The following is a 23,023-nucleotide window of genomic DNA, read 5'->3' as shown; positions in this document are numbered from 1 at the left end:
TGGACATTTTAACAGACTACCTACATTATGACATACTTCCATACTCTGGTCTATCAGAGATCCAGGCAAGAACTATAGTGGAATCTGTCCACATGAAACAACACATTGTTGAGTTTATAATATATTCATAAATGTTAGTTCTTTTCTGTAGTTCTGCTACATTGATAACTGCAACAATGCTTCTCTATACATAGCATGCTCTTGAGGAATTCTCAAACAAATGTAGAATTCTAAAACCCTATTTTCACAGGAGTTTTGCACCAATGATTAACTTCTGTTTCAAAATCCTATATAACCTACTAAAATCAGGCAGCTCCCTTGCTGGCAATTCTTTTCTAATGGGATTAATGCATTTTATTCAAAGACAGTGGGCACTGAAATTTTGAAGGGGGAAAGTTTTTTTAAAAGAAATATCTGATCTAAGAAGTAAAAGTGGTGATTATTTCTCCTGGATATTCCCCATTTGCACTATTTTAAAGTAGCCTTTTGTACCAGCAGTGAATTATTTTTAGTTTGGAAAAGCCTTAGTGATGAAGGTGGTCATAAATATATCCCAAACTATAATTAATTTGATGCTTCCATTCTGTTCTACAAGGCTAAATAACTTGTGGGAAAGATTATTATTTAATACCCGTTCTGATACAGACATTTGTGAAAATTTGATGGAGCACCAATAAAAGCCCACATGCCCTCTTCTGTGTACTTCAAAATCATGGGAAATAGAATTAGGCAAAGTGAGATAGGACTAAAACATGGATGCAATATATATTTCCCCAAATGTGGCAAAAAAATGAACATTTGCACTTTGCTTTACAATTTGTGGAGATTAACTATCATCAGTGCTCAGAACTGTAGCTATAGTACAGTTCTATGGATGCTTACTCTGTAGTTCAGTTCCACTATTTTTTTCCCAGGAACTACCGGTAGTCCTCGACTTACAACCATTCATTTAACAACTGTTCACAGTCACCATAACCACACGATCAGAATTTAGACACAATGGAAATTCTGATCCCAATTGTGTTCATAAGAGTCAAGGTGGCGCAGTGGTTAGGGTGCAGTACTGCAGGCCACTTCAGCTGACTGTTATCTGCAGTTCAGCGGTTCTAATCTCATCGGCTCAAGGTTGACTCAGCCTTCCATCCTTCCGAGGTGGGTGAAATGAGGACCCAGACTGTGGGGGCGATATGCTGACTCTGTAAACCGCTTAGAGAGGGCTGAAAGCCCTATGAAGCGGTATATGTCTAACTGCTATTGCTATTGCTATAAGCTGAGGGCTACCTGTATTCCAAAGATTGTGAGATTCCAATTGAAAAATAAAAATGCCATACAATTCAGTTCTATCTATCACAGTCCCAATATCTCAGTAGGGTATTATGGAAGGATCCGAACTTCAAATACAGTGAATCTATTTACAGTCTTGATAAATAAGCATTCAGGTTTTTCATAAACAAGAAGTGGGCTGTTCAATATGCTGTTCAATCATTCCCACCTGGTTACTTTTATCAGCAAGTGTAGATCAACAAAGTGCAGTTTACCTATCAGTTTCTTTAGCATGAAACCAGGATTTCTGCTAAATGTCTCTTAAACTTTTCTCTTAAACAAGAAATGGTGGCCAAAAACAAATCAAGGTTTTTAACTTGGGCTTATTCGGAAGGACATAGGTCGGCATTCCTGGTTTGAAAATGGTGGCAGTAACCAAATGATGGAAGAAGGTGCTAAGTTTGATTGTTCTTCCTTATCAAGGTGCAACCTGAACTAATCTATATAATCTATAGGTGGCAGTAAAGGGAAACAGAAAACATTAACTCTTTAGTACCATCTAGTGGTTACTCTAAATTTGTAATCAGATCCAATAATAACCATAGACATTATTGGCATGATGTGTAATTGTATCTAATGATCAGTGCATACCTTTTAGTAAACTATGGTTTGGTTCAGCACAACTGCCTTGATTCACACAACAAAACAGGTCCAAACCAAAGTAGTATATTTTTTACTAGGAAGATAGTGAACAATACTTGTTGGCTCACTGCAGTGAGTTAAGCAGTTAGGATTTTTATTTAGTCTGGCACATGTCCTTTCAGTGTTTGACTCTTTACTAAAGAATCTATCCATGGATTACTTTTGGCTATTCCTGTCAGCACTAAAGGTATTTTTTTCAAACAGTTTTATGATCACTGTTTATGATTCAAAGTGACAATCAGTTCTAAGAGCAGTTATTTCTAGAATAAGTACAATATAATTACACAAGACACAGAACTACAAGCTATCCAACCATGTATAACTCAGCATGTGGCAACAACCCAAGATGTATGATTAGTTTGATTCAGTGTACGTGAACCCAGAAAATTTGATTGATAAACTATGTTAAACTTGCTTAAGTTATCTGAACTTAGATACTACGAAAAGAAGGTGATGAACCCCATAATGGACAATTCTTAATTCACCAGTCAAGCTTAACTTAAACATCTGCAGCATTCCATCAATTTTACAGCCATTGTTTAACTGGTCAACTGGTTAACCTTCTTTAACACTCTCTAACGTGACTTATTTTAACACATTTGGCAAAATAATTGAGGGGGAAAAGACAAAGGCTGGTGATTTTCACACATTTGTGTCATTTTTATAGCCCTGCAGAAGCGGGTTCTCATATGAAAGAGACAACCAAAGAACATACTGAATAAATGAAGGTCTCACACTTACCCTTACATCTCCATTGATCCCTCTAGGCATGTGATTAAAGACATGGGCAGGATCCTTGTTGTAAACTTTAAGGAAAGATTTATCTTGAATATTCCTAGAATTAAAAATAAGACACACAGGGAAACATAAGGAAAGAAAGAACTTCATGTCAGACCATTTACTTTATTTGAATAATCCAAGTAGTGACATGCCAGCAACTGGTGAATGAAGAAGCCATGCAATGCAAGATATAAACAATAAAAACATTGCTCATTCATCCCTTGGAAGGGAATATTCTTCTAAGATAAACTCGTTTTTTGTTTCATTAAAGATGCCAGAAGCAAAGTAATACCAGTATAAAATCCAACACCTTTCAAAAATATTTTGATTGGCTTTTATCAGTACCTTATTACACAGGCAGTCATATCTTCCCTCTGATTTGAAGTAAGGATACATATTAAAATAAAGCATCAAAACAATATTCGTCAAAGTTCCTTAGGAGTAAAATACTTGAGTTTACTTGATTAACTCAAATTGTTTCAAATGCATAAAGTGAGATCTATTGCTGAATAAACGTGAACAGCTTGAAGCTGCAAATATCTATAAAACATGCCCAATATTAAAGTGTTTTGTTTTGAAATTGATTCTCAAGGTGAATTTTCATTTAACAAAACTGATATCTAACTCCATAAATTAAAAAGTAAATGGGCTTGCATTTACTTTAAAACCTACCTTAGAGTTTACAGATTAGAGGTCTGGAGTAAATCCTGCTGTTTTCTCCTTCTGCAATAAAGGGCTACAAAGAATGTAATCTAAACACATTTATGTCCTTTTAAAGTTCTGGTGCCTTTCATTTAGCACTAACCATCCTCAGAGAATCTGCACGTTATTCTGAATTCTTCTCCTCCAGGTGCAGCTATAAGTTTACTGGGCTGATCTTAATCAGTGGGATTATCATTTTGATGGAGGAGGGGAAAGAGAGAGACACAGTGAAGGATTTTTGGAAAGGTCTAGTTTCTTTTAAAGTTACAGTGATGCTGGTAATTGCTTTGAATCTGTAACTAGTTAGAACTTGCATTGCTTCCATCAAATTCAAGCAGTATGTCAGGGAAAGTCAGAGAGCTGAAAAGACGAAGCAACGTTAACTGTTAAGAATTGTAGGGTTAATTAGATGTTTAGATATAATGAAGTCAGCACTGAGCAGAAACCACAAGAAAAATATGTACCCATGGGCAATGGAAACTTATCACAAGGTATTTTGAACCCACCATTTTCATGACACCATGTGTGTGTGTATGTGTGTATGACAACAAAGCCCCAATATTTCTCAATTTATGACCATTTGTTTAATGATAGTTCAAGGTTACGATGGTGCTGAAAAAGTGACTTATGACCCATCCTTAAAGTTAGGACTGTGGCATTACCTCTTGGGGTTATGTGATCATGATTTGGGAACTTGGGAACTGGTTCACATTTATGACAGTTCTTTTGTCCTGCAGTCATGTAATCACAATGTGCAACATTCCCAAGCAGCTTCTGACCAGCAAAGTAAAAGGGGGAAGCCAGATCTGCCCAACTACAGGTAGTCCTTGACTTAAAACAGTTCACTTAGTGACTGTTCAAAATTAAAATGGCACTAAAAACAGACTTATGATCATTTTTCACACATGGCCACTGCTGTATCTCCATAGTCATGTGAAAATTCAGATGCTTGGCAACTGAATCATACTTATGATGGTTGCTGTGTCCCGGGTTCATGTGATCACCTTTTGTGACCTTCTTAAAAGCAAAGTCAATGGGGAAGTCAGATTCACTTAACAACCTTGTTACTAACTTGATAAATGCAGTGATTCACTTAGCAACTCTTTGCCCCAATTGTAAAATGGGGTAAAATTCACAAGAAATGATTCACTTAGCAAAACTAATTTGTGGCTCAATTGTAATCATAAGTCGAGGACTACCTTTTTGCAATTCACAATGACCGCAGTAAAAATGGTTGTAAAATCGCATCCAGTTATGTGACTCAGTTAATGACTGCAATGCTTAGTGATCAAAATTCTGTCCCAATGGTGATCTGCCTGGCTGGGGAATTTGGGAGCTGAAGTCCACATGTCTTAAAGTTACCAAAACTGAAAACACTAAGCTAGATCCTTCCTACTATCTGGCATTTAGCATTAAAGTTGATCAAGGTAAACAAGGCTGTTGTAAGACAGCAGATCACAACTTTTCAATCACAACAAAGTAAGGATGAAACTGAATATGTAATAGAACGAAGAGACAACATTATTTCTATCATCTTCTCTTAAGTGTTAAGTTTCTACCTGCAGATTGTGTGCATGTCTTAGGAACACAAGAAGTTGCTTTTTGCCGAATTCAGTTTTGTCAACAAACTGGCTGGCATTTCTGGTAGGAATCTTGCCACTCCTGTTTGGGTAGCACATCTGCATCCTACGTGCTGGGCTAAACAGGCAGGCACATAAACATGTACACCCACACAAACGACAACATTCAAAATGTGTTCTTCCCTCAATAATCTGAAATCACAAATTCAATTCTACTTCTCCAAGCTCTATCAGCTCGTGTTTTTTCACACATGTAGATGCCTAAGCAACAGACGTCTGGCAGACTGCCTGCTGGGATCTTCTTCGTCGTGCAGAAGACAACTGTCTGGGGAAGGTTTATTTTCAACCCTAGAGCCTAATATTGAACATTTTCCCCTAGCTTTTATAAAAAGTGCTGATTTTTCACATATTTCACAGCCTTTTCAAGGTTTCATGGCAAGCTATTCAAATAATGAAAAGCAAGAATAAAACCCATCAGTAGCATCATTATCATAATAATGATAACAAAAAATGACATTAGGAAGAGTCTGTCCTTCACAGCAGGGATCCCCAATCCCTGGGCCTTGGCCTGCTAGTGAGCTGTGAGCTCTTTGCAACTGGGCCATGGAAGTGGCGAGCGAGCACATTGCATGCACATCCCCACTTGGGCGAGCAGCAGGTGAATACATGCATGTTTGCTGCATCTGTGTGAGCAGTGGGTGTTCGTGCATGTCGCTCACACAAATAGAGCTGTGCATGCATGCTTGCCGACCACTTGCGAGGAACAGTCTCCACTGCCTTCCGCTGGTCCACAAAATTGGAAAAGTGCAGGAACTCTGCTTTATTACAGAAATGTCTTTCGAATGGGGAGTGTGTGTGGGAGATGACTTTGTGATTTTCTTGACAAGATTTTCAGAAATTGTTTGCCCTTGCATCCTTCCTAGGACTGAGAAAGAGTGACTGGCTGAAGTAACAATGAAATAATAAACCATTGTTATTTCAAGGAGTTCAGTTGCATGTTTTGATTGCTCCTCCATATTAAAAAAAAATCTAGAAATTTAAAGCTCATTCTGAGCTAGCCTGCCTTGTATTTTTACTCGTTTATTGAATAAATGTGTGTGTGGGGATGATGAATCCTCACAAAGCTTCAAAGCTTTTCTTGCTGTGAAAATCTCGGACTCTCAATTTCCATCCCAGAATCATGTGCCATCCAGTCAAGGTCAGGTCTTGCAGTCTTCTGCCCATAATGGGGTCATGATGTCATCGTATCAGATTTTGATAAAAACCTCGGGATCGCTGTGGTTTGTTACGAGCTTCTGCAAAAAGCTCAGCTACCCAACTGTCTCTGGGTACTGTGGAAAATGGCGGCACTCTTGGTGTAACTTACTGTTATTAAGGAGTTCCTTGCAATTTGTAACAGATTTGGGTATCATCTTGCTTGGTGTGCATGCTTTTTATGTTACGCTTTTAAATCTTTTTGCTAGAGCTAATAATAAAGCTTAAAAATCCTTTTACTTACTGGAATGTTCATTGTCTCTCAATCCAAAAGAACCAATTGCCTTTTGGTAAACCAGTATTTTATCATACACAGCTGAATACAAAAAGCATCCATGGGAGCCATTTTGTGAGAGCATCGAAGGCATAACTTCAAAGTCTGTCTTTGCTATAGACCTAAAATATCTGGATCTCTTCAACTCATGCAATATACCCTTTCCAGTCATATTAAAGATTTTCATATGTTAGAGGATAATCACAGCTGTGACACTTGCCAAAACACTGGTCCCAGGTCTTCCAGGTGCTTCATGCCTAAGATGGGACTAAAACTCAGTCTTTTGGCTTCTAGTCCAGTGTTTCTCAACCTTAGCAACTTGAAGATGTCTGGACTTCAACACCCAGAATTCCCCAGCCAGCGAATGCTGGCTGGGGAATTCTGGGAGTTGAAGTCCGGACATCTTCAAGTTGCCAAGGTTGGGAAACACTGTTCTAGTCACATGCCTTAACCACACAAAAATGCCAAAGAAATGTCTTCTGATCAATAAAGAGACCAGAACTGTTTGGTGCATCTTCAAGGTAGAGGTGGTGTGGCAGAAGGCACCAGTTTACCTTTTGGTAAACCAGTATTTTATCACACACAGCCAATTATTGAATTCAAAAAGCCATGCATGGCAGCCATTTTGTGAGAGCATCTGAGGCATAACTTCAAAGTTTGTCTTTGATTTAATCCTAAAATATTTGAATCTCTTCAACTTACATGATATACACTGGCTTCTCAAACACTTTCATACTACAGAGAATAATTATAAATGGATATATTTTGTTGATAACATGGAGCCACAGAATAATAGGAAGCTTGTAGCACTTACCAGATCACTGGGATTATTATAAAGTTCAGGATAATTTTAATTTGCTACATTTCTGTTAAGCTCTATGGCCATATGACACCCTAACATGTACTTCAGAAACTTCCTGCAAATAATTAATCCAGATTTCTGGGAAAAATAATAAATTCCTTCTACAACAACATACCAGATAGAAAAAGAAAGAGGAAAACGAAGCATTAAAGGTACAGATAATGTTTACAAAGGTGTCCCTATAGACATTTTAGCTCTGGACCCATCCACCACAGGAATATCACTCCCAAAAATTATTCCGGACAGACGGAGATCCTTGAGAAAATATTGCAATATTGTATGATTTAATGGTCTTCAAAAATTTTAACAATTCAAAACTTCTTTTTTTGTTTTTTAAGGGGAGAGATCATCTGGAGATACTATGAGCATCTTGATACTTCTGGCCAATATATTGCCAATCTTTACAAAGAAACCTATCTCATGCTATAGAGTTTCACTTACCTCACATCACTTAATTCATAATAGATGTTTCTGCTCTCATCCTTGATATATATTGCCACACTGGGAGACTCCAACATTTTCATTGTCAGTTGTTGGGGAAAGGCACTTACAAAAAGGGCACGAATAGTGTCTGTGCTTGTAATCTCATTGGGCATCCTTAGCTGTTTAGTTTCATCTCCATACTGCAGATATAAAACCCCTAGAAACAAAAGAAAACAAGAAGAAATTACCACAAACAAAGCAGAGTTTACATGACACACACATATATTCTTTTCAATTTCAAACTGAAAAAAAAATAGAATTCTCTGGGTTACTGATTATATTGTGTCAAATCATACTAAAATTATATTGTCTTATACTCCGTTACAACAGTTTTACTACAAGGTCCCAAGACTCACTACTTGCTGCAAACTGCAGTTTGTTAAAGAAGTTTTTACACTGTGTAAACCAATATATTTTCCCAATTTGCATTTTATAAGAAATGGAAGAGATGGTGCCAGTTATATCTCAATCCTAAGGATCACAGGTAAAACTATCAATGTACAGGTAATCCTCTACTTACAACAGTTCATTTAGTGACTGTTTATAGTTACAACAGCACTGAAAAAAATGACTTATAACCATTTTTCACACTTGCAACCTTAGCAGCATCCCCATGGTCACATGATCCAAATGTGGGTGCTTGGCACCCCGCACATATTTATGAAGCACTGTCCTAGGGTCACATTATCACTTTTTGTGATCTTCTGACATGCAAAATTAATGGGGAAGCCAGATTCATTTAACAACCATTAAATTACTTGCTTAGCAACTTGTCACAATTGTGGCAAGAAAGGTTCTAAAATCGGACACAATTCACTTGCTTGCCAACAATAATTTTGGGCTCAGTTGTGGTCATAAGTGGAGGACTCCTTGTATTGACCCTCAGGATTTGGAGGCTAATCAAGTCTGGATTAGGTGGAACAGACTTCAACTGAATGGCTACGGCTGCATGGATTCCCACAGGATGAATTCTCCATTGCTGATATTACAATCCTTAGTTTTGGATGAGGTTTTTTCCCCCCCGTCAAACGTGGTGTGCAATTTGGGGGTCCCTCTAGACTTGCAATTACTACTCAAAACATAGCTGTGGCCAGGAGAACTTCTGCAAGCCTTCATGTTATGCACCCCTTTCCCCCTTTCCTAGAGTGCGAGGCTCCAGAATTCTTCACAATTGGAATAATTCAATCATAAAGTGACTCATGAAGATCATTTTACGCCTGGATAACTGCAATCCGCTGTAAATGAGGCTGCCCTTGAATAGTACCCAGAAGCTACAATTTGTTCAAACTGTAGCATTGCAATCACTGATGGATACCTTCAGGTATGCCTATGCGTCACCACTGCTATGGTAGCCACATTGGCTGCAAGTCAGTTTCTGAATGCAATTCAAGGTGCTAATTATTACCTATAAAATCCTATATAGCTTAGCAATAGTTAGGCTTATATACCGCTTCATAGGGCTTTCAGCCCTCTCTAAGCGGTTTACAGAGTCAGCATATTGCCCCCAACAACAATACGGGTCCTCATTTTACCCACCTCGGAAGGATGGAAGGCTGAGTCAACCTTGAGCCTGGTGGGATTTGAACAGCCAAACTGCTGAACTGCAGTGCTGAATTTAACCACTGCGCCACCTCGGCTTAGTCCTTGGATACCTGAGAGACTACTTACAGGTACCCTGTTTCCCCGAAAATAAGACCTCCCCAGATAATAAGCCTAATCGGGCTTTTGAGCGCATGTGCTAAAATAAGCCCCCCCCTGAAAACAAGCCCTTCTTGGAAATATTGCAACCCAGCAGTAGCCATGAGGTGACCACACTCACCGCCTCCCGCACCTCAAAAATAAAAATCTCCCTGAAAATAAGGCCAAGTGCTTATTTCAGGAGTCAAAAGAAAATAAGACCCTGTCTTATTTTCAGGGAAACACGGTAAACAAGTTATGAATGTAATGGAGCCTGCACTTGAGGATTCGTGGGAGTGAATCCCATACCTTGAATGAGATCACTCCCTGCTTTTGCTGATGCATTCACTAATTTAATGTGTGGTTCATTAAGTGCACATACGGTATCTCAGCGTGGAGAAGGCCATCGGGGAACCTAGTGATGGAACAGATACTTCATGCTTCTCCTTCCCTGCCACACAGGACTCACCTATCTAGCAAAGATCTGTTTCCTCTCTGCTGAGATTTCTTTCCCTTTGAGAGAGAGGAGAGTTGATGGAAGCTCCTGTGAAAAGTGATTGTGGTGCCTGTCTCCTACTCCTACTCCCCTCCCCAAAATCCTTTCCGCCACCACCGGGACACTTTTCGCCCAGAGGAAAAGGAGACTGGAAACTTCATCTGTGTGCAAATGGGGTCTCTGAAAGGGATTTTCTCCTTTTTCAAATGCCTCATAGGCACCTATGGGGCATTTCAAAATGGAATAATCCCTCCTCCATTTCCAAAGGCCTCATTTGCACGCAGCTGAAGTTTTCAGTCACTGGAAGCTTTATCTGCTTCCATCAGGTTTTCTTCTGGGGGGAAAGTGTTCTGGTGGTGGCGGAAAGGAGTTGGAGGGGAGTAGGAGGCAGGCAGGGCCAACACTTTTTGTGCTGAGAATTTCTGGGGTCTGTGATCTCGCAAGAGTTCAGGCACAGACTAGGTCTTTAGATCCCACAGACTAGGCCTCCTCCGAATTCCATCTACCGGCCAATGCCGATTGGCTACCATCCGGAGGAGGGCCTTCTCTGTGGCTGCTCCGGCCCTCTGGAACAATCTCCCCGTGGAGATTCGGACCCTCACCACCCTTTAGGCTTTCCGCAAAGCCCTTAAAACCTGGCTGTTCTGGCAGGCCTGGGGCTGATGAGTTCCCGTCTCCGCTCGAATTGTGTGCTTGTTGATTATTTTTAAATTGTTGTAGTTGTTTGCCCGTTGTTTTCCTTCTGTTTGTATCCCCCCCCTTACTTTGGTTTGTGAGTCCCTCTGGAAATAGGGCGGCATAGAAATGCAATAAATCAAATCAAATCAAATCAAAATCACCCCGTCTTTGCAAAAGAGGATGGGTACCTGAAGTTGTACGATATTACAACACACAGGAGCGTCCATCAATTCTCCTCTCTCTCAAAAGCAAAGAAACCATGGCAAAGAGGAGACAGATCTTGTGAGGCAAGTGAGTCTGGCATGGCAGGATGGGAGAGGGAAGTTGTTGGGGGCAGGGTGAATGTTGCAGACCTCTGCAGTTATCCGTAACAGCAAACAACTGCTGTGGTACTGTCAACGTTTGTAATTTTGAGACTTGCTCGTAAACACTAGGGGGCACTTATCTCATAACTTCAAATGGGTGCTAAATGAACACTCATAACCTGGGGATTAGCTGTATTTCCAATCATTTCTACCTGCTCAATACATATGACTTCCAATGAAACCAATGAGACCAATGAAGCCTCCTTTGTTGTTACACACATGCACACACATGTACACACACACACAAAACAGCATCACCCAGTGATAAGAATGGTGCCATCACTCTTTAGGGTCTAGAATATGTTGAAAATCTGGCTTCGATCCCAGACCTGGGGTTGATTTTTATGATTAAGATCCCTGTTTTGTTTTGTTGATTTTATAGTTTAGATCATTTTAGTCTAAGCTCTCTGATTTAATGCTTTAATGCCACAGTAAGGATTTCCCCAAGTCCAATATATAATCTCTTACTTGGGCAAGTAATGAAGCAGAGAGCAGTATAAAGGTGAGGAAAATATAGCACCATGACATAATTTGCTGAAAGGCAAACTGAGAGACTGACTACAGACAAATATCTGCACATCCAAAGATTATACAGCATCCTTTACTCAGGACACAGATCTTTTGTAGAAAAGCAGAATATAATGATTAACACTTCCTGGAAAGTTGGATGAATTCCTTCACAGGCAGCAATTATTCTTGCCATCCTCAGCATTAACTTTTCCAGGGACAGTTTCAGAACTGTTCTTGAGGTCACCTTCATGATCTTTGTGGCAGTTCTAATCTAAAGTTTAAGCATTATTTTCCATTAGTTGTTCTCACCTAATTATAGGTAGTCCATACAGTCTAAGAAACAGAAATCTGTAATATTTTGTCTTCACATACTCTTTCAGCACTATCCTCTGTATTTATGGTTTTTAAAAAATCCTTACAAGTCAATTCAAAATTATTATGACAACATGTTTTTAATCTGGAATATATATATATATAGAGAGAGTCGAGCTCTGTAGCTCAGTGGTTAACACATCTGCCTAAGAGGCAATACAGTACAGGCTCGATTCCCAGTAAGAGTATGGCTAGCTGATGAGAGCTAAATAGCTTGAAATAGATCTATATAGTCTCCCTTTATTTATTTATCAGCACAAATATAACAAATGTAACAAAAAGGCAACAGTAAAAAATATTGGGTTTCTGTCTGGATGGTCTCTTGTGACGAGCCGAAGGACAGAGAATGGAAGTAGTGATCTTCCTCCCATATTTGGGCATACCAGGGGTTGTGATTATATATATATGTGTGTGTGTGTGTGTGTGTGTGTGTGTGTGTGTGTATGTGTATGTGTGTGTGTGTGTGTGTGTATGTGTGTGTGTATGTATGTATGTATGTATGTATGTATGTATGTATTTTTTTTGTGTGTGTGTGAATATATATATATATACATACTTGGGCATACCAGGGGTTGTGACTTTAAGTGTATATATATATATATATATGTATGTATGTATGTATGTATGTATGTATGTATGTATGTATGTATATGTATATGTATATGTATATGTATATGTATATGTATATGTATATGTATATGTATATGTATATGTATATGTATATGTATATGTATATGTATATGTATATGTATATGTATATGTATGTATATGTATATATATATGTGTGTGTGTGTGTGTGTGTGTGAATACACACACACACACACACAAATAATGGGTCTGAAATTAAACACGTTTAAACTGAAATATAAAAATAGGATTGGGGGTTAAAAAAAAGTAACAATTGCATCTTACATATCTGAACCCCCACTACACTAAGTCAATCTTACCCCTAAATTTATGACTATAGAATTACAATTCTAAATGTTTGACATGACTCTTAGATCTCTGCATTGCATACTGAACCCAACAAAATTGTGGCACATAGTATTCTAGGTGCACATTATATGGTAAATTCCCACCGTGCTATTTTCCTAGACTTCAGAAAGTCTTATCGAACTTAAGAGGACGGTTATAAGTCCCTTTCTTCAGCACCATCAAAACTTTGAATTGTCACTGAATGAAAAGTCATAACTTGAGAACTACCTGTATCATAAAACGGATATCACTGAATGATTTTTATGTCATTTCAACACATTACCATTGGCAATTTCACTGATTTTCATTGTAATAGGAATACTTTGGGAGTATATATTTTAGTTCACATGGCAATTTTTAAGTCAGCTTAGATCTTCCTGTTGTGATGTGTAAGGGGTTCTTGTGTCCTTTTCCAGAGAAAAAACACTTCTACCCAAATTGGGGTAATTTACTCATATTTGGGAAGCACTATGCTAGGATGTCAACCTTTTCAGCCAATAAATTATACAAGATGGGAAATTGGTGTCCCAGAACATCCAAAGGACACCACATTGGGAATACTGATGTTGATGTTCTGGAGGAATACATTGTCTATATACCTTGACACATGCCACCAAGGAGAGCAGGAGACATTTATAGCAACATCTTGTAAGGAGACATTTGTAAAAGCTAAAGTACAACTCAAGCCACATTAAATTAAAAACCAGATAATACTCCAAAATGTGCCAGATTCAGACTTACTGAACTGGTCTATAAAATATATTTTTTTATGATGGGATCTAATGCTCCTACCAAAGTTATGCCATGCTCATAAGACATACCAGATGTAGCAATCACTTTAATTCAATTAGGGCATTATAACTGCCTTTTTATACAGGAGCTTCTGGATACATTGCTGAACAATGTTCATTAACATTGCTTGCATAATGTATATTTACCGAGGAAGTAGGGCCAAACAGTATTTTAGCTCCGTGTATTGCCTTTTTTTCAGGTGCATTTTCAAGATATCTGCTTTTACACAATGGAAGAGCAGATTAAAGCAACAGACAAATGTGATTACACAGGTTTATTTGAGACTGTGTACATTTCATTCTTTCCCTGAGGACACATTCCCCAAAATAAACACATAAACATAATCAATGGTGCATAAACCATTTTTTAAAAATCAGTAGCACCAGTCTAAATACTGATTAAGTCGGAAGAAGTATTTCTGTCCTGCAAAACATTTACTCGGAGATAAGGTATACTTCATTTTAAATCCTATTCATGTACAGAAGAAGGCACAGGAGGTTTATGAAAAAACTAAAGAAGAAAAATGTGGTCACATTTGTGCTAGGTAGTTTCCTGGGAGTCTTTTGTTTCAAGCCAGTAATTAAAGCTCATTGTTTGGGCCTGTTTTCTTGAAGGCCTGCCAGTATTGGTTTTAAATATAATTAACTAAGACTTTCATACATCAAGAAGTCAACAGAAAGGACAGATGTGACATAGCAGAAGCTGCTTGTACTAAAATTTAATAGGATAAAATGAGACCCCCATGGTAGGAATGGGGCAAAGATGTGAACTGATGAGATCAGCAAGGAAGTTTATGGATCATGGATAACAGTGATATTAAATCACCATGTATGAGTTAAACATTCCAAAATCTATTTCTGATAGTATAGTATGGCTATCCCCAATCTTGGCATCTTTCATAAATATGTAACTTCAACTCCCCACTTAGTTGCTAAGAATTCTGGATTTTGTACTACTTGAAACACCAAGCGATTGTTATAATCTTACAATCTTAAAAAAAAATAGGAATGATGATCTCCCTCAAGACTTGAGTCTTGTTGGTTGCTCACTTTTATACTCCTTGTGCTAGACCATGGGTGTCAAACTTGATCACGCCATGAGATGTATCGTGACTATTTTTGTCTTTGTGGAGTTGGTGTGGGTGTGGCCTGAATGTGATGCATCTGGCCCACTGCCGCCAGTTTCACATCCCTGTGCTAGACTTTTTGAGTATTTTACCCATGGCAGAAATCATGACTTCAACATACTGGCAATTCTCAATTCACAACCTGGATTCAAAGTTTAAATGGTCAGCCCTTCCTGCCTCCCTCCCCCAATGATCATGCTCTTGGCTCTGTGAGATAAAAGTTCCTCACTTCTGGTATTTAATATTAATCCCCCCACACTTTTAAATCCCATTTATATGTTCCACACATCTGAGAGTCACTTTGGAAATATTTTGTTTAATTTATTGACATGTTCAAATTGCTTTTGGGGACATATCATAATGTTGACATTTTCCATTCAGAAATAATAAAACCAACAACCCCCCACTTTTAAAATCATTATAGAAAAGAAAAGATGAGCATAATTTAGATTAAAAGTCTGCCCTCAAATCTACTCAGACCCAAAAGATTAAGGGTTGTGTCAATTTTATCCAGATGTATATCTCTGACTGGTAACCAGGTGTGTTAACAATAAACTTTTTCCGGGGAAGAAGGTGGGGCTTAGCAGTGAGAAGACGGATTTTCAGGCTATTCCTGAAATTCCCCTATTCCGAAGGAATTGGACGGTTCATTTTGAACCCAAGCTGTCCCGGAGAGACAGTGAAAGGTAGGAGGAGATCCAGTGACCCCAGAGACATTCGCATAGTCCCTGGGGGCTTGGAATTTAACCTCCTTTGCCAGTGACTTCTGGATTAGCCGCAAGCTAACCGAAACTGCAGATAGTTCCAAAGAATGGCGAAAGTGTTTTCCAGCTGGTAAGGTGATTTTATTACTCAGAGAAAGACGGTCCGCATAAAAATTTAAGCTAATTGAAACCAAAGAATAGAAGAATCTAACGGCGATTTTGATCTCTTTATTGGTTTATGGACGGTGGTTACCCTATTTTTTAAATGTTTTAAATGCTATTTACATGGACAAAGGAAAGATTACTCCAACATCTCCTCTGACCCTCTGTAAGTGGGCTGTAAACCAATTCACTATAATTTGGCTCCTTACAACTTAACACTTTTATTGCTTGGCTGGATTGGTCTAAGATCAGATAAGATTGTACAGCTCCCAGCTTGTTTTTACTTGCAAATACCTTAGTTTCCAAAGGAAAAATACTAACTGCGTACAAAGATGGTGTCTATTCAAGTTCCAAATGATTCATTCCAAATGCTTTCTTCCGCACTACAAAAATTATCTGCCACATATGATAGATTTGAGAGGAAGCTGGATTATCTGCTGTTTCTAGCAACAAAATATGAAGAAAAAAATGAGAATGTTGAATGTTTGAATGTTCCTGAAATACAAACGAAGGATGTCAGAGATGAAGATTTTCAACTTGCTGATATTCCGGGCAACTGGTTTACCTCTGAGGGAGAAAAAATTGGAATGTCTGAAGGGGGGGCAGCTACGCAGAAGATTTACTTCGAAAGACAGAGCGTAGGAGGAGTGAGAAGCATTAAAGAATTTATACTTTATGAAATAACATCTGCAAAACTTTTGATACCACCACTGAGAATTAAAGACAAGCTGAAAAAGGGAATAAACGGAGGACGGCAGCATTATATGAGAGGCACCTTAAGCAAAAAGGTACAAAGATTTTTTTGTATGGACTTGCTCATAAAAGTTTGGAGAACTTGATCCACGAATGGCAACAGGATTAAGGAGGTTTTGTTACTGGAGAGACACAGTCTGATAGATGGAAGAATTCAATTCAAAATTAGCTAAGCCTAATTAAATTCATTTGTAATAGATATAGTTGAATAATAATTGATAATGATAGTAATGTATATAATGTGGAGTTGATATGATAAATAATAATTGGATATGAGAAGGGAAGGTTAGAAATATCTTTGGACCATATATAAAGGTTATTAATCACAATAATTATCATTGTTAAAAAATAAAATAAAACTATATACAGTTAAATCTTAACTAATATGGGGAAAATGCTAAGATATATGATATAATTACATAAAGAAAGGAGAATGATAATAAACTATATACATGGAGAATGGAATTTTTGGTATTAAATATTATGGATGTTTAGCTAAAACAGGATATGAGGATTTGATGTTAATGGAGGATTTTATAAACAAGTAAATGAAATGCTAGCATGTGGTTATGGATTAAATCTTTGGCATAGTTAAGGATGAAAGATGTTTAAACAACTGTAGTCTACTAAAAGTGGAGGTATGATGATGTCAATATGGTAAACATTTGAGTTAAGATATTTGAATTAATATGAATTAATGGAAGAGATGCACAAAAACATGTTGTAACCAGCTGATATACTTTTTTTATAACATATACTTGTGTGTTTTTTTTTGTTTTTTTTTCTCTGCCTTGTTTTTTGTTTTTTGTCTTTTTTGTGTTTTGATTCCCCCCCCACTGTTGTGGGCATGTGTTGTTTATGTAACAAAACAAAAAAATTATTTAAAAAAAACAATAAACTTTTTCCCATCTCAGAAGAATTTGACTCCTCATTTGAGTTGCTCTACAAAGTGAAATGGAACACCATTCAAAATACATTCAAGACTTTGCGTGATAAGCAGAAGTATGGATGAGGGGACAGAAGAGATGCCTGTCATGTGGGCTGAAATCAGCATTATCAACTCTGGTTACAAAGCCAAAGTTCTTGGAATGACATTGGTTTATAACCCAAACTCATGAACTGCCATTCAGGAGTTTCTGTGCAATCTCAATTTTAGCTTATAACAGCACAAGTATAAACATTCAGTCTTAGATGTTGCATTAGTGAGTAGAGAGTTTTTTAATTTTTAATTGAAGATACCTAAAGAAAAAAAAATCAAAAATTCTAGTAAAAAGTAGAGATAAATACTGTATATATGCAAATTTGCCATATATGTAAAGTCAATAGAGTTGAATACCAGCATGAGATATGAAAGGAAAATATTGTTCTCTAGTTATTCAAAGCAGTCATATGGCACTGAAATATTTTCAGTAAAATAATTACTGTGATCTCTTACTCTACTTATGTACAGTCACTAAACAAAACATATTGATAAGAACATTGAACTATAAACAGATTTGTAAGCTGCCCAGAGACATTGGCTGAGATGGGTGGCTATAGAAATTGAATAAATGAATGAATGAATATAAATACAAATGAATAAATAACATAAATGAGAAATTTAATTTTAATTGCTGGTTATTGTATTAAGAAAGGTTTTACCATACTAATTTCTATAACTGAATAGAGGAGATTCATGAATTCATTTTGTATGAATCCCTCTCACATAACACTTTGGGTAGCTAATATCAGATTAAAACAATTAAAATTAAAAATACCCAAAACAACAGTTTAAATACCAACACCAACAATCTTTCATTCAAACCAATACCTCTAAAGGCAGCTCATCCCACCCATCATAGTCAAGGATAGTTACCCCTCCCGAATGATGAATGTATGTTGCTTACTATTTTATTATATGTTTCTGTCTTAATGTCTGTATTCCCCCTTCCCGGTTTTGTGTGAGCCGCCCTGAGTCCCCTCAGGGAAAAGGGCGGCCTACAAATACTAATAAAATTCTAAAATTCTAAAATTCTAAAATTCTAAAAAAAAATCATCCTGCTCCAAAGCCCAAGGAAAAGTTGATGTTGTCAATGTATTGTAAAAGGCCAACTGGATTTGGGCTATCCTAATGGCCCAATAGGATAGGCTATTTCACAGGACAAGTGCCACAATAAAGATCCTCTGGGTCCCACCAGATTACATTGTTTAGTAGAAAGGGCCCATAGCATCCTTATCCTCTTCGGGGTCTCAAAGACAGGCAAAAATAATCAAAGATGGATAGTCCAGCAAATAACTGGTTCTAAATCAGAAAATGCTTTATAGGTGAATTGCACCTGAAAATTGATTGGGAGCCAATTAACTTAAGAAAAGAAATGTTACAATTAATTAGAATGGTGTGCATGTAATTATTTATGCTACTGGATTCTGAACTTCTGAAAGGTGTTAAAGGGCATGTCGAAGTAGAAATCATTGTAGAAATTAAGCAGGAATTGACCCAAAGTATGAGTAACCTTCAGCAAAAAACGTCTCCGTCTAGGAACAAAGGTAATTGGAGCATAAGATAAATTTGTGCAAAGACTTTCCTGGCCACACCTGCTCCTTGAGCAGAAGCCAAGAGTGCAGGAACTGTTCCCCCCCCCAAAAAAAGCTGAGTTTCTCCAGACTGCACATCAGTTCGGTCTAGACAAGAGTTACTCTATCTACAATTAATGGTGCAGTATCCACAGATCTAGAGTGCCCTAAAATCCACAGTCCCGCTGATCATGCTAAAGTTAAGCTGAAATCTGTGCTTCCATTCTCCAGATCTCATAGCCTCCATGATCTCTGGAGAGATCAATATAATGGTGGTTTCTCTAGCACAGCCCCCATTAATCGTTCGATGGCTTTAATGATAAAAAAATATCCTTGTGGACGAGAGGGTTGAGAATATGGGCATGATGATGTGCTGGTTCTCCTTCCTCTGAGAACAATTCCATTTGATATTGTGAGAGAAGAGGTCTCAATGGAGATGGAAAGAACCTTGACAACAACACTTGATTTGTTAGAGATAATACTGTAGATATACATATCTGAGTATTATCAGCATTTTGGTGACACTTAATCCTATGGCCCCAAATAATTTAATCCAGCAGTTTCGTGTAGAAGTTAAAAAAGACTTGGGACAGAATTGAGACCTCTTCTCCCCCAATATCAAATATCAATATCAAATTGTCCTTAGAGGAAGGAGAACCAGCACAACCTCCAGCCCATATTCTCAACACTCTCAGATAGTCCACAAAAATATTTTTTATGATTAATGGCATCAAAGCCATTGCGAGATCAATGGGGCTCACTCTACTGAGCTCTCCAGAGATCATTAATAAGTGCAGTCAGCTGTATCTCATTGTTACATTCAATTGTGAAACCAAGAGTCCAATTAATTTATTTTCTACAAATTCAGGATGCTCTAAAACTGTAACTTATATTTTTTCAATAACCTTCTGTATATCATAAAGCAACAATGTTGTCAAGGTAGATTTAGAACAATTATGGAACAAGTCATTGAATAGAATTAGAAAGAAAGCCCAAAACTCACATCAGAGTTAAATTAGCATACTAGAATTAAGTGTAATAATAATAAAATTAATAATAATAACAACAACAACAACAACAACAACAATAATAACCTTTCAAATATGAAGATAACATCCAGAGCTTATAAAACTAAAGTCCACAATTCAGTCAGTGACAAAATCAATATCTTCATAGTTCTTACAGCTACTAAATATGACACAGGCATTCTTTATAACACACTGAATCAAAGAATTGGTATTCCACTTGAATTTAATTGCACAGATACTGGCATATGGCCCAAATAAACTTAGAATGCACAATTAACTAAATTCTGCAATTAGAACAAAACCCTTAGGGTAATGTATATGATACATACATATTTGTCCATTTTTTTTACAATTCATCATCAGCTTATGAGTACAATTGAAACTTCCTAAGAATTCCTGTTGTCTCAACAATGTGATAGTACCACATGACTGTCTCACTGAGTAACAGCAATCCCTGCAATCCCAGTTGCTGACGTTAACTGAATCCCATAGTTGGTGTATCAAAGTCAATGGGGAAGCCAGCAGGAAGTTGAAAGTCCCAGGCAAGCAGGCAGTAAGTGGTTGCTGCTGAATGCAGGAGAGAGTGGGGGAGTACACGGGATTTGGGGAGGGTCAAGAAGAATATATAAGGATGTGTGAGAAGTGCCATGTGTACAGGGATGCATGAATGACGTGAAGGGTATGACAGATGCCACAAAAGTCAGGGTGTGATGATGCTTGAGTGGCTAACATGATACAAGCCCAGAGGGTTGGAGAAGATGCAAAGGTGGGAGAAAATTACTACACTGATTTTTTGGGGAAGCTGGTAGGAAAGGTTACAAATGGTGATCACATGATCACGGGGTGCTTCTTAACTATTCATAAACATGAATAGATTGCCAAGCACCAAGGGCACAATCACGTGAGATTGAGATAGCTGTAACTCCAAGCTTCAGTCATAATCATCGTTCATTCAGCACCCTTGCAGTTTAATAGTCACTAGAAAACTGGTCATAAGTTGAGACCTGTATTCAAAGTGTTATATTGTTCATGGATCCAAATAAACCCAAACCAAGACTAGTTACCTTAATTTTATATCTGATCATAGACCATCAAGTTATTTAATCATTGGATTCCTAAATGGCTGCACATTTCTTTTCTGTAATATGCAGTCCTAGCGCGAGAAGGACGATGACCACAGAATTATTCTATATAAGAAGGTGTGAGGCCATGTCAGATAACTAAGTTCCAAACTTGCAATCTGTGCTTTCAGTAGTGAATCCTTTAGTTTGGAATCCTTCACATAGATTAAGACTACGGCAATCATAATTCCCAGCCAGTCAAACACATCAGAAGGGCCCCCGGCATGAAAAGGCAAATGTAATAACTAGTGAAGTGCATTCGTTACTTTAAAATATATGGAAGGTACAGCCTTTTTTATTTTTAGTCTGTCTTCGCTTTGGAAAAATAAGTTAAGTGTTTGAATTACAATTTTTCTGGACTGTTTAAGAAAGTCTGTTACATATCAGATATCAAAGCGGTCTTGGGGAAAAAAAATGGCCCAGGATTGTTAGCATAATAAATAAACCACTACATTCAGAGTTTATGAGCAACTCTGTGATTAATGACCCACACATCTAATTTTATCCTACTCTGCACATTGGGAGCTGGGATCCTGCTGGACAGGAACATCATTATGTTAATAACCTTTTGCCTGCCTCAGCAATTCACTGCCTTATATAGAGAACACCCCGATTGTATATTATGATAGTATTTTGCCTCCTCCTTGAGTAGCTAATTGTAAGGATTGATTCCAAAACAATTAAATTACAAGATGCTGTGGGTTCAAAGGCAAAAGGGATGTCCTGAGCTGGGGACTGATTAAGTTCCTGGCTCAACAAGTCTGGTCTAAAAGGAGAAAAGATACTTCTGTAACTCATGGGCCATGGAGCTCAGTGACCTGCATCTAACAAATGTTCCTCCCTTCTTTGGCAAAATAAATTACAAATTTACTCTCTATCCTGCAGCTTGAAGCAGATTTAGCCCATATATAAACAGCATAGAGATCCTCTCACTGCAATCCACCCACAATATTTTTTGTGTGTTTGTAGGAAGTTCTTTATTTATGATCACAGTTAGGATCAGAATTTCATTTGGTGGTTATTAAGGGAATCAAGCCCGATTTTCCAACTTTTTTTTTTGCCATGGTTGTTAAGCAGATCACTGCAGTTGTTTAAGTTTATGGAATTGTTAGAATATGAAACAATGAATGCTCAAGACAACACAGAGGCGTGGAATATAGTAAAGTGTCATTTCAGAATCTATGGATCACTTGGGTATAAATCTAACTTTAAGTTAATTTTGACCAAAAAAAAAAGTGCCTCTTAATTTCAGGCCTATAATTTTTTCCCAAAGAAGCTGAAAGGTTTAGTTACTTGGAGATGTGGTATTCAAAATGCAATGTTGGTTCATAATATGTGGCTTGGTGTTAGACTGTTTCCCTTCTGGAGATAAGTTCACACAGTAATTCTATTCTGAAACATTTATTTGAAGATACTCAATGTTATTAATGGTTTGAAATATGAACAGGAAGGAAAAAAATGAATATTGCAGAGTTTTTAAAAAAACATTTAAAAAAGACATAAAAAGACATTATTGGAAGGATAGCCAATATTTGAAGAATATCTCTCTTCCTATATTTACATATTGTAAACTTTCACTATTAGGGGCCCTAAACATTTGCACTTGACATGCAATTTTATCTTTAATTTTCCACTGCTTTTATACTATGTACATTGAGTTAAAAGGTAATAACATAATTGCAGAACTTGTCATGGATATATATATATAGTCTTGGCAATGTTCCCGTGAGGTCTCATTCGCCATCTTCAGGCTGGGTGTTGGGCTTAAAGTGTGATCGGAACTGCTGTCTTTCTATAAATCTTGGTGGGGG

At 37.5% G+C, this 23,023-nt stretch overlaps 1 protein-coding gene across 11 annotated transcripts in view; it reads right to left on the bottom strand.

Annotated features, from left to right (window-relative positions):
* The window catches only part of KIAA1217 (KIAA1217 ortholog), a 240,015-nt gene that overhangs the window by 100,650 nt on the left and 116,342 nt on the right, over window positions 1–23,023 (bottom strand). For all 11 annotated transcript variants that reach the window (XM_087712695.1, XM_087712703.1, XM_087712706.1 and 8 more), the window contains 2 exons: window positions 7,859–8,057; window positions 2,707–2,800 (listed from right to left, as the gene is read on the bottom strand). In XM_087712695.1, coding sequence (XP_087568821.1) covers window positions 2,707–2,800; window positions 7,859–8,057 — 293 coding nt within the window. The remainder of the gene's footprint in view (window positions 1–2,706; window positions 2,801–7,858; window positions 8,058–23,023) is intronic.

This window comes from Thamnophis sirtalis, unplaced genomic scaffold (genome assembly GCF_051295495.1).
Source record: "Thamnophis sirtalis isolate CommonGarterSnake01/CBP01778 unplaced genomic scaffold, rThaSir2_p1.2 scaffold_4, whole genome shotgun sequence".
Lineage (NCBI taxonomy): Eukaryota > Metazoa > Chordata > Lepidosauria > Squamata > Natricidae > Thamnophis > Thamnophis sirtalis.
Note: the sequence above shows the minus strand (reverse complement) of the source record. Positions and strands in the feature narration are given on the sequence as shown.